Below are 13,327 nucleotides of genomic sequence, written 5' to 3'. Positions count from 1 at the left end.
AAAAAAATTGTTTCACACAGGTAGTGCCAAATATTGAAAATAATCCACATACAAAGACATTTATACTGAATATAAACAAATGTGTACCAATAAATTATATACTCAATTTAATCCTTTATCCAATTGTAAGCAAGCAAAATTTGTGCCTGAACTATTTATTTTCAGGCACAAATTTTTCCGACTGGGGCCACTCATATAACAGGAGGGTGATATGACAGAGGCCTATAAACTTTTCAATGGGTGTTATATTATTATTATTATTATTATTATTATTTTGACACCTCCAGGGAGTCCAAAGACTCATCGAGGGAGAGTGTGCCGACAGCATCGAACGATTGGCCCCCTTCCAACTACTAACCGCGCTCAAACTTACTTAACTGAGCCATTAGTAGCAGAGGCTCTACCAATCGACCAATGATTATAGCATTTCAAATGATGAATTTTTCGTTATATGGAAGGTGGGGAGAGAACATGGGAGGCATCCATGGAAATTAAGGTTGTTCTCAGTCAAGAAAGGGTTAAGAGCTAGGTTTTTTCCCCAGAGAGCAGTCAGTGAGTGGAATAATTTGCCTTACGGGTAGTGAGCGCACCTAGTGTGAATGAATTCAATGGTAGGTATGATAGCTGGGTTGGGTAATTTACAGCCTCCCTCAATGAGTCCTTGACTCCCTGGAGATCTTAGATAATAATAATAATAATAATAATAATTTCTTCTCTCAGGGGACCCTGTAAACCCTAGAGAGCGCGTCCCCTGGGTGGCAGATAGGGGAGCCCGCCATATGTGTGTGTGTGTACATGCGTGTGCGTGTGTATATATATGTATATATATATATATGGTGGGGTGGTCCGAATATACTGAATAAGGACTTGTGGGCCAACAGGGCCATAAGGGGCAATCATCTTGATTGTAAGGGAAGCGGCACTCCCATGGACCCCTAGCTGGATCTATCCTCTCCTTCTTCTACTTTGAGGAAGACCCACTTACTTTAATCTTTCCTATAAGGCCTTATCAGCCAACTCTTCTTACTTTATGACCCTTGTGCTATTAGAGTACTCGAGGGTCATGGGGTCTTTTCATTTCTGGCCTTACAACTATGTCCTCTCTATAAACCTTACTATATTTCTTCTATAATCTACCCTTCAATATACCCTATTCCTCCTATGGGTTTAAATTCGGAAGAAGGCGAGTTCAGAAGCCTTAAGGTAGCAGCCCTACCACTGAACTATTCCATCGTCAGGCTAGTCCCCTGACATGGAGAACATAACCATACTTGTAAGCTGACAGAAAAAGATAATCGGATTGAATCTATGGGAAACGACCCTGGAATGGAAAAGGGAAAACAAAAATGGAAATGACAAAATATAATACACATAGCAAACTGGAATGTAAGAGGAATAGCATATAAAGAAATAGAATTAGACCAGTTATTAAATGAAAGAAATTTTAAAATAGCAGTAATCACTGAAACAAAAAAGAAATTAAAAGGAACTATGAGAACTGAAAATTTTAATGTGATATACAGTGGAGTCGACAGAGACCAAAGAGCACAAGCAGGAGTCATGATTTGGATTCATAACTCCCTTTCAAAACAGTTAAAACATTATAAATTATGGAATGAAAGAATAATAGAAGCTAGAATAAAAATAGATAGTAGCTATTTAACAATAATTGGTTTATATGCCCCAGAAGAAGGAAGAGAACAGGATAATGTTGATTTTTATAATCAGCTACAAAACATATATAATAAAATAAATAAAAATGATTACATAATTTAGCAGGAGACTTAAATGCAAGAATTGGAAACACGAAAATTAATAATAACATAGGAATACATGGAGAACACACTCTAAACAGAAATGGTAAAAAATTGATTGACTTTGTAGTTTATAATAACCTAAAAATAATGAATTCCTTCTATAAACATAAAGATATACATAAATATACTTGGGCAGCAAGAGGATGGAAATCAATATTAGATTACTTCATATTAAATGAAAAGACATCAAAATTTTCACTAGATGTTAGAGTTCACAGAGGATATGAAATAAGCAGTGACCACATCCTTGTTAAAATAAAATTAAGATTACCATCTAAATGGCTACAAGTAACAAGAACAAAAAGAAAAATTGAAACATTTGTTTATAAAACTAGACTATTGAATGACACAAATGTACAATGGCTATATGAACAAAGAATTAACCAGTATCTAGATAAAATAAAACAAAATGAAGAAATAGAAATAGAATGGCTTAACACGTTCGCTGCCAACTACGAGTATACTCGAAGTGGGTAAACCTGCTTCACAAGCAAGCTACGAGTATACTCGTATGACGCTTACCGCCGGGAACGAGATTATTGTAAGTGACCTTGAAGAAGTGAAAATACTTGGCTTGTGGGGCTAGCATCAAAACTGTGTATTCTCATAGACCGTATATGCTCTGTACAAGCCAACTACGAGTATACTCGTAGGACGCTTACCTCCGGTAACGAGATTATTGTACTGACCTTGAAGAAATTAAATTGCTTGGCGTAGGGGAACAGACCATGCCGAAGTAGCGTGGCAGCGAACGTGTTAATATAAAAACGATTATAAATGCAGCAGCAAATGAAAGCTTAGGAAAGACCAAAAAATTCAGTAAAAGAAAAAAACTGAAGATCTGGGATGATACAATCAAAGAAATAATCAAAAAGAAAAAAGAAGCCTATCACAAATGGTTAAGCAGTAAAAGATTAGAAGATGAAATAGAATATAAAAGAATAAGAGCCATAGCTAAAAGAGAAGTCAGAAAAAGACATAGAGAATCATGGAATAAATTTGTTTCTAATTTAGAACATGATTTACATAAAATAAGACCCAATGTATATAAGATTTTGAAACACCTAAATGCAGATACCAAAGAAAACATAAAATTAAACACTGAATTGAAATTAGAAGAATTTCTAAATTACTACACAGAACTGTGGACAGACAAATATTTTAAAAAAGACAACTGGCAAACAATTAACGAAAATGAAAAGGAAATAACTGAAGAAGAATTAGAAATCAGCCTGAAAGAAACAAGAAACGGAAAATCACCTGGAGAAGATAAGCTAGGTTCAGAACTATATAAATACGCAAGAACAAGATTCAAAGGAAGACTCTTATTATTTTTAAATAAAATTTACCTAACTGGTATCCCCCCAATAGAACGGAAAAAAGCAATTGTGATTCCTATCTTTAAGAAAGGTAATAGAGATGACCCTAAAAACTATAGAGGTATCAGTATACTAAATTCATGTTACAAAATATACAGCAGAATCTTAAATAACAAACTAATGAAATATTCCGAAAACTTTATTCTAGAGGTACAAAATGGACTTAGAAAAGGACGATCATGTATAGACCCAGCCTTCTGCCTAAAATTAATAATAGAGAAAAGAAGAGAATATAATTTAGAAACACATATTGCATTTATTGACTTTGAAAAAGCATTTGACAAAGTTAAAAGAAACATATTATTTAACATATTAAAAGAAAGACAAATACCAAATAATATCCTAAAAGCTGTCACAAGTACTTATATATGAAAATAATTAAATACAAATAAGATTAAATCATGAGCTATCATATACAAGAGAGATAAACCAAGGGGTCCGACAGGGATGTCCCCTCTCAGCAACTCTTTTTAATATCTACTTAAATGAAATAATAATAAAAGGGAGTAAAAATTTACATCAAGGAATTAAACTTTCACCTACAGTTAGCTTAAACACTCTCCTCTTTGCAGACGACCAAATAATAATTACAAATTCTGATGATAACTTATAGAAAGCTATTTTAAATCTAAATGAGATATCCAAAGATTATGGTATGATAATATCAACAGAAAAATAAAAAACCATGGCCTTTAAAGGACAAGATCCAGCAAGAACTAAAATAGTATTAGATAACAAGATCTTAGAACAGGTGAATTCATTTAACTATCTAGGATGTATGATCACTTATGAAAATGAAAAAGATATAAACATAAAAATTGCAAAATATTTAAAAATAACAGGAGTAATTAACTCTATATTTAAACCAAACCTAGTTCAAAAACAAACCAGACTAAAAGTATACAATACATTAGCCCTACCGGTCTTAATGTATGGAAGTGAAATCTGGACAATAAAACAAAAAGACAAACAAAGATTAGCAACAGCAGAAATGAAGTTTATGAGAAAAACTGCAAAGTATACCCTATTTGATCACAAAAGAAATGAAGATATTATGAAAGAATTAAACCAAGAACCAGTAATTGAAAAAATTAAAAAATATAAACATAGATGGATGGAACACGTTCAAAGAATGAAAACAGAAAGATTACCAAAACAAGCCTTAAAGTACAAGCCATTAGGAAAAAGAAAACCAGGACGTCCTCTTAAACGATTCAACGATGACTTCTAAGGCCGGAACAGGCATACTAGGCCTAAATACTTGATACGTATGATGATGATAATTTCTTTAATTTATAGTATACCAAGTGGAAAAACTTCCAACAAATGTGTATCAATATTCACCAACACATATTTCGGATACATTCAACTAAGAAATATGTGTCACTCAAAACACTAATGAATAATACAGATAGAGTTCAAGCAGCATCAGTGTTAGTGCAGCAACAACAGTACAACATACAGTCACTGCCATAACTACAAGTGGCATGAAAGTAGGAACGCACCATACACAAATGAATGGGAATAGTGACGTCATATTAACAATAGATCTATGTTATACCTTTTTAAAACCTTAAATACAAAGAATACTAATGGATTTTTTTGTGATCTGGATTTTTTGTGTGTGTGTGTGTGGGGGGGGGGGGGAAATGGGCAGAGTGTTCTTTTGATTTTGTGAAGGCAAAAAGCCATCAGCTAAAAAAAAAATGTTGTGGATGACAGTGATTTCAGTGGAGAGACTAGCATGAACTGAAAAAAATGATTCTAGCTCAATTTGTTAAGGTTTTGGTTATCCCAAATTGCTGAGAGTGGTGGCGATATGACAGAAATCCACCTATACTGCAAGGTACGTATATTATTTATCACATCACCATCCTTCCCAGCAATAGGTTGATCAAAACTTTAATAAATCAAGCTAGAACCATTCAAACTCACAAGTCTTGCCACAGAAATCAATCATATCTGCAAAACTTTTTTTAACTAATGACTTCCACTTCACAAAATCAACAAAACACTCTGCCCATGCCCCCCCCCCCAATCCAGAACACAAAAAACCCAGAGGAAGCTCAGAAAAATCTCACAGGTTTTAAAAAAGATATGTCATACAGACTTCTTTCAAGACTACAACTCAGTCCACAGTGAATCCTCTTACTGACAGTGCCCATCTGTTTAGTCTAACCATTTCCAGGGCATTTAATTGGGTCTGGGATAAAGGACTACTGCTCATCATCTGCAAATGGAATGTCAATTTTTTCTCTAGTCATTCCCTATGTGTCATGGTAGATGCCTTGCTTTCTTCATGGAGTATCCCATAGCTCTGTGCTTCTACCCACACTCACTCTCTCCTACTCATAAATTACATTAACTGCAAATTCTATCTATACTTTTCATTTCAGGTTTACGTTTGCCAAACCTGCCAATGCTCATATATCTTAAGCTAAGAGATCTTCCAAATCAATGCCATATTTCAGTGAGGCAAGAACAACCTTGACAACTTCAATCCATCAAAATACAATCTGTCTTATTTCATGCAAGAAAGATTATGCTTCACCTTTCCTCATCTTTATTAATAGCAATATCTCCAAGTAAGATCAGATCTCTCTCTCTTTTCTTGGATGAACTTACCCCTTCACACCAACAGTACACTATATCCAAAGATAACTGTCCTTTTTCTGCTCAAGACATTACTTCACACCTGTACAATTCCTAATGCTGTGTAAATCTTCCTACCTTAGAAAACTGTTTTTACACATGGGAGGTACATCAAACATCAACCTAGAAATGCTATCCAGAAGAAGTTAATCCAGTTAACTCTTGAGCCCTCTCTCAGACACTCACTCCAGTTGTATTCTTATAAATGCTGTTTTTGGTTTATGCCTCATCTAGATTTTTGATGAGCACTGTTCTGCTGAAATGGTTGCCATAATTCCTTCAAGCTTGTAAACATACACTCATGCAGCTACAACATGTGTTCACTGTCCAGATACAAACACAAAAAATCAACTTCTCATCCTCCTCTTTCTTATCTTCCACCTCTGTGTTTTGCCAGTCTTCATCCACGCAGTTTTCATATTTTCCTAAGAACAGCCACTTTTAGTTGTTCAATATATATATATATATATATATATATATATATATGAAAGAATGATCATTAACTTGGTTAACATACATATTTTTATAAAGAATTGAATGACTAGAACTGAGATTTAAGTAAAAAGGTTTTAATATAAAAACACGACTAGTTTCGGCTTGTAACAGCCTTCATCAGGTGACATAATAAAAGAAAGGAAAAAATAAAAAACTAAAACACTGAAGCTTAAATAAACTATGAACATTACAGAGAGTCTCTATACATAACCGACATTAAATCGTTGTGGTTGTATTTAAAGCTGTTCTTTCGTTAGTTGTATTGTTGGGAAAGTGCGTACTAGTAGCATCTCGTGAACGCCAGTACATGATTACAGCTGAATGACAATCTGGAAGGTTGTAGCTCAAGTCATTATTTAGATGAATAGGATTGAAGATGATTTCTCTAGATTTCACGATTTTTCTCTCTAGTTCATCATTGCAACGGAAGATATTAGTAGATTTTTCCCAGCAGACTTTGTGACTTTGGTTTTCATCATTAGGATTAGCCGAGAAAAGGATATGACTAGATAATGCACTGGCTCGCTGTCTCTTGTAATATATTCTCTTGGATATTCCAAGAGAATTGTTGAAAGATTCCTTCTTAATCCTCCTAGACATCACTCAGAAAAAACAAATAGATTCAAAGGCAATACATCTATTCCTTACATAAGTACAGTTTCACATAAATTAGCAAAAGTTCTAAGAAAATACAATATCAGAACCTTGTTCACTCCACTTCTAAAGATCCGTTTCTTAACAAGCCACCCAAAATCTTGTCATCATGAACTGAAATATCCTGGTGTATATAAAATATTGTGTGATTGTGATATTCCTTATTTTGGGCAGACAGACAAATCTGTCGAATTGCATATGGAAGAACACATGAGGGACATTACTTACAAGAGACAGCAAGCCAGTGCATTATCTAGTCATATCCTTTTCTCGGCTAATCCTAACGATGAAAACCAAAGTCACAAAGTCTGCTGGGAAAAATCTACTAACATCTTCTGTTATTAAAATCTACTAACAATGATGAACTAGAGAGAAAAATCGTGTAATCTAGAGAAATCATCTTCAATCCTGTTCATCTAAATAATAACTTGAGCTACAACCTTCCAGATTGTCATTCAGCTGTAATCATGTACTGGCGTTCATGAGATGCTACTAGCACGCACTTTCCCAACAATACAACTAATGAAAGAACAGCTTTAAATACAACTACAACGATTTAATGTCAATTATGTATAGAGACTCTGTATGTTGTTCATAGTTTATTTAAGCTTCAGTGTTTCAGTGTTTTTCTTTCTTTTATTATGTCACCTGATGAAGGCTGTTACAAGCCGAAACTAGTCGTGTTTTTATATTAAAACCTTTTTACTCAAATCTTGGTTCTAGTCATTCAATTCTTTATATATATATAGGTTTCTTCTTTCTTGATCATTTGCTTTTCAAACAAGTTCTGATGTGCTATAGTTTTTGCAACCTTTGCATGTGAAATTAATATTTATAACTTAAAATAAATAAATAATAATAATTTTGTAAAACAGAGTGGTCAATTTGACCTCTGTGCTTTGTTGCGCTGGTTGGCTGAGCAATTAGCTGAGTTATTTGATTAGTTGGTTGAGTGATCAGCGTACCAAGCAAAAAAATTCAGTTCAAATCCCACTGTGGGTATATATGTTTTGTGAATTTCACTGCCTGGTGCAAGATCAAGGCAGTGTGAAACGGTTCAATGTTAGATCTCTAAAGCAGGGTTACAGGACTGTCTTAATCTAAGCTCATTCATATTACTAATATACTGGAAAGTGTTTTCTTGGTACAAACCCTTCTGTATGAAATAACGTAACCTTTAGCTGAATGTTCCTCAAAATCTACATGGAATTTTAATATTGGTCTTGCCAACTAAAAGACCTTTATTGGATTTCAGTTGTGCTATGAAGGTACTTTGGAAAAGAAGTGGGAAGAATTTAGTATAACAATTAATACTGATAAATCTACAAGCAAGAGGTTGCATCAATTTTTTTTTTTTTTTTAGAAATTACTTCAACTAGTAAATAAATAATTATAGGAACTGATTAAGTTCAAAAACTTACCACTCCAGGAAGAGCAATCTTTGCTAGCAGTACTCTTGGATATTCATCATGAGAATCTTTTATAATTGTGTAATCTGGTGTAACAGGCAGTTCTTTCTCTTTTTGAGTTCTGACTTGAGATTCTGGAATGACTGAACTGAAAAAAGAGAAAGAAAAAAAAATAACATGTCGACAAAAAAAAAAAAAAAAAAACTGAAGAAGAAAAATTCTCTGAATCATTAGGAAATGCAACTGACAAACAAAACCAAAAAGTTGGTTCTTGTAGGAGAACTAAACCTTACGCTAACACAACTCACCTCACCTACAGAACAATAACCGCCACCATCAACAACCTCAATTCTGATCTCCAAGCAATCCTCCAATAGGGTTCAGATAACCTCGTCAATTTCAATGCTAATAAAACTCAGTGATGTCTTATTTCTTATAAAAAAGAAAATTTTCTCCCAGTATTATTTTTGACAACACCCAAATTTCCAGACAATCTGAGATTTCACTTCTTGGAATTACCCTGAGATCAAGCCTCTCCTGGCATAAACACATCACAACCACTGCATCCTCAGCATAAAAATCTAGGTTCTCTTTTACTCAAGATGTTACTGCACTCCTGAACAGCTGTTAACCCTATACAAGTCACAAATCTGCCCAGCTATTATTGAATACTGGTCTCACATATCGGATGGGGCTCCTAAAAGCTCCCTCAAAATGCTTTACTCAATACAGAGAAGAGCAATTAAACTTATTAATGACCCATCTCTTACCAACTCCCCCCCCCAACTTTCTCACAGATGTCTGGTTTCTGCAATATGTGTATTCTACAAATATTTCCATTGGAAATGCTCATCTGAAATAGCATCAATAATTCCCCCACTTAATACTAAGCTCGTTAGAACATGTACAGCTGCTGCTCGACATCCCTTTACAGTGCACCCTGAAACAAACAGAACAAAGTTTCTTTTCCTCTTCCTTCATCCCTGAAACTGCTGTATTGCAGAACAATCTTCCCCCCCTGTTGTGTTTCCCAAAGAATACAATATACAGTCTTTCAAATCAAATGTAAACAAGTTCCTCCTTTCCTAATCCACTACCCATATACTAATGTACTATAGGTTGATTAACCAACCTCTTGTGTATGGGCTAAAAAAAAAAAAAAAAAAAAAAAAAAAAAAAAAAACTAGACAGAAGTGGTCGCTCTGCCCCCTTCAATTGGGGAGAGCGACCATGCAGTCTTGTTCTGGGAAGTTGCCAAACATGTAGAATTCTCTGTCAAGAAATGGTTTATGTTGGACTATAATGCTGGTAATTATATCAAACTTACGAGTCATTTTGAAGCGGTGTCATGGCTTGAGAAGCTACAAAGAAAAATGTAAGTAGTGAATGGGAAGTGGTCAGAGTTTGTTTGAAAAAAGCAGTAAGACTGCATATTCAAGATCAGGATAATAAACCAAGTGCGAATTAAGTGTATGAGTAGAGAAAGAAAACAAGAGTTGCAAAAAAAGAAAAAAGGATAAAGGATTGAACTAAATTTATTATATTCTAACCAAGTGAAAAATAAACTTTCAACATCTTTCTCTAAATCCAGAGTAATTTATTAAAAAGGTGGCACACCATTTGGTAACTCCTATAGGTAGAGATGACCTTGCTAATGCTTCTGGCTGGTATCTCCACTTGGGCCTGGCTCCCACTGAAGAGACCTCAATAAAGGTCGAAACTAGTCTGGGTAGTGGCCCTTCCCTTAATGCATAACATTAGACATATCCGCAAGGAGATGTGTTTTGCATTATGGGAGATACTGCGATAGGAGTGATAGTATCTTGCTCCACCTTTGCAAGTATTCGCCCTGGTGTTGCATCACCTTACCCCAGTCCTGAAGATACTTTCAGGCACAAACTTTGTTTGCTCACACTGTGGAGGGAATATAAAGAAAAAGGTGATCAGCATTAGAGATAGTTATCGGAAGTTTTTCCACTTGGTTATACTATAAATTAAAGATACCAAGAAATTATATACTTTTTAATCCTTTATCCAAGTATAAGCAAACAAGTTTGCACCTGAACTATATTCAGGACTGGAGCAACTCGTATATAGAAGCTTATGACTTCACATCAGTTGCTTTAGTATCCCATAATGGGATACTAAGGCAACTAATGGGATACAAGGCACACATCCTTACTGGTATGTATAATCCTATGCATTATGGGAAGCATCGCTACCCAGGCCTGGGTCTGGCTCCCACTGATGAGACCTCAATAAAGGTAGAAACCGGTCTGGATAGTGACCCTTCCCATAATGCATAGCATTATACATACCCTTAAGGATATGTGCTTTGCATTATGGAATACTAAGGCAACTGATGTGAAGTCATAAGCTTCTATAAACGAGTTGCTCCAGTCCTGAAAACAGTTCAGGTGCAAACTTATTTGCTTACACTTGCACCAAAAGATTGCACCAAGTATATAATTTTTTGGTATCTTTAATTTATTTTAAGGTGATCAGCAGTACAAAGTGCAAGCAAAAAAGGGTGAAAAGTTTGCTAAGGCCAAATCAGATTATGAGAGAAAATTAGCTAATCATGGCAAAGTAAATCCAAAAGAGTTTTTTTTGTTATGTACTAAGAAAGAGGAAAAATTACTATGGTAAGAAGGTGACAGAAGCAAAAATAATAATAAATAAATAAAAATAATATAATAATTGAGTTGCTGAGTGATCATTTTGCAAAGGTGTATCATCCAGGCAGAAATTTTGGAGTTGCTGATGTAACAGAGATGCATATTTAAAAATTGAGGTAAATAAAAAGGAGGTGTTAAGCATATTAAAAAAAATATGAATGTGACCACAGCAGTGGGACTGGATGGATGGCATGTAAGACCATGTACTCTATTAATGTGCAAGAGAATTGGTATTGCCTCTGATGAAGTTGTTCAATGTAAGTCTCAGCTCTGGCAGGATTCCAGGGGAATGGAAAGAGGGTAAGATAGTTCCACTGCATAAAGGTGGCTCCAAGACAGAGACAGCAAATTACAGACCAATTAATATATCAGGAGTGGTTGTTGAAGTATTGGAAAAATCTTAAAAATTATGGAAACAACTACCGTGTCAGAGTAAAACTTCAGTTTAATATAAACCCAAATAATTACTCGACGTTTCGACCTTCACATTAAAGTCATCATCTGGAGTATACACATATATACAAAGAAACAAGCTGCACTATAATCTACATGGTATGCTAAAGTTACATTAATTTGGTCAACCGTTAAAACTACTGGCCTGACCTCTGGTGAAAAAAAACCTTACTACATCAAAGCTAGAGTCCTGTTATTAGGTTATAATTATTATCTATTAGGTTACAAAATTAAATTAAGCTAGAGAGCAACATGTTCACCCAAAAAAATTTTACTCATATAAGTATACATATAAATTAAAACAAACCAGCCTGGATGGTGGCCAATAAAAGCAGAAAAATTGCTTAGAGTCCTAAAGTCATGGTTTTGCTGGAAAACTTGAACTTAAGTGGACTGAATGTGTGTCATTCAAATTCTTGGGATTTTTATGCCACCCTTATTGTTTAGATTAGGACAGGTTCATCAAAATTTCACAGGCTTCTTTAAATTTCCATTCAAATCAAGTTTTTGTATGATGTAAAGAACAAGTACTTTCCCAATCAATTTGGTGTAGGGTGAACTGAGAGGCCCGCTTTACCAAAATTATTAAATTTAATGAGTCATTTGTGTTCTTTTTTATGGGTAGGGATTTTATGTCCAGTTTCCCCAATATAAGGTAAGTTACAGGCGCAATGGATACAATAAACTCTAGGGTGAGCCAATGGGGGGGGGGCTTAGAGGAGTAAATGTTTTTAAGTTTTTTAGGTGGTTTAAAAGTGGCATTAAGATTTTAAATGGTGTAGAATTCTATGAATTTTTTCTAATAACCCTTTAATGTATAGGATAGCTATGGTTTTACTGTAATCTATATTATTTTTTGATGAAGTTTTACAAAAAACTTTATTAATAGTATTTTTGCTATAGCCATTATTTATAAATACACTGCTAATAATTTGTAATTCTTAAGATCTTGTTCATTAGCAAATTGTTATAGCTTTTTTGAGGGTTAATGACTCAAAAAAATATGACATAAAAATCTCAGGAGGAGATATATGATGCAATGTAGGAGATGTATTAAGGGTAAATATTAAGATTAGTGATCGGAGCTTATTCTACTTTTACCATGAGTTGCCTTGGTCTTGCACTATGTGCAGGGTCAGTTAGACTTGCAACACATGCAGGTGCAAACTTGACTTGTTTGTCTGTTTGCTTACTTGGGATATGGAGTAAAACCAGGTTTAAAATAGCTTGGTATCTTTAACATTTATTATACTCAAGGCAAAATACTTTCTACATTTATATCTCCTGCTGAGATTTTTATTTAATAAGATTAAAACACCTTATGGTAACTTGTTCTGGTAAAATACTTATAAGCTCTGTATTACTAAAATCTTGGTATTTCTAGCCTGGCTCCCACTGATGAGACCTCAATAAAGGTCGAAACCGGTCTGGGTAGTGGCCCCTTGCCTTTAATACAAAACATCCTACATCTCCTCCAGGAGATGTGCTTTGCATTAAGGGTAAATATTAAGATTAGTGATCGGAGCTTATTCTACTTTTATCATGAGTTGCCTTGGTCTTGCGCTATGTGTAGAGTCAGTTACACTTGCAACACATGCAGACGCAAAATTGACTTGTTTGTCTGTTTGCTTACTTGGGATATGGGGTAAAACCAGGTTTAAAATAGCTTGATATCTTTAACATATATACATAAATGCTTTTTTCCGGTTAACGTGTAGAGGCAAGTACATGTGTCCATGGACTACTACAGCACGAGCACAGTTTAGCCTTTTTGAATTCCTCTCAAGACA

General features: G+C 34.6%; 1 protein-coding gene across 2 annotated transcripts in view; it reads right to left on the bottom strand.

Moving 5' to 3' along the window:
* Positions 1–13,327, bottom strand: part of LOC150098289 (PIH1 domain-containing protein 1-like) — a 212,335-nt gene that overhangs the window by 39,103 nt on the left and 159,905 nt on the right. For both annotated transcript variants that reach the window (XM_090405512.1, XM_090405514.1), the window contains exon 6: positions 8,419–8,554. In XM_090405512.1, coding sequence (XP_090261638.1) covers positions 8,419–8,554 — 136 coding nt within the window. The remainder of the gene's footprint in view (positions 1–8,418; positions 8,555–13,327) is intronic.

Source organism: Typopeltis vanoorti, chromosome 15, assembly GCF_054136105.1.
Source record: "Typopeltis vanoorti isolate ZY-2024b chromosome 15, IOZ_Tvanoo_1.0, whole genome shotgun sequence".
In the NCBI taxonomy this organism is placed as follows: domain Eukaryota; kingdom Metazoa; phylum Arthropoda; class Arachnida; order Uropygi; family Thelyphonidae; genus Typopeltis; species Typopeltis vanoorti.
Note: the sequence above shows the minus strand (reverse complement) of the source record. Positions and strands in the feature narration are given on the sequence as shown.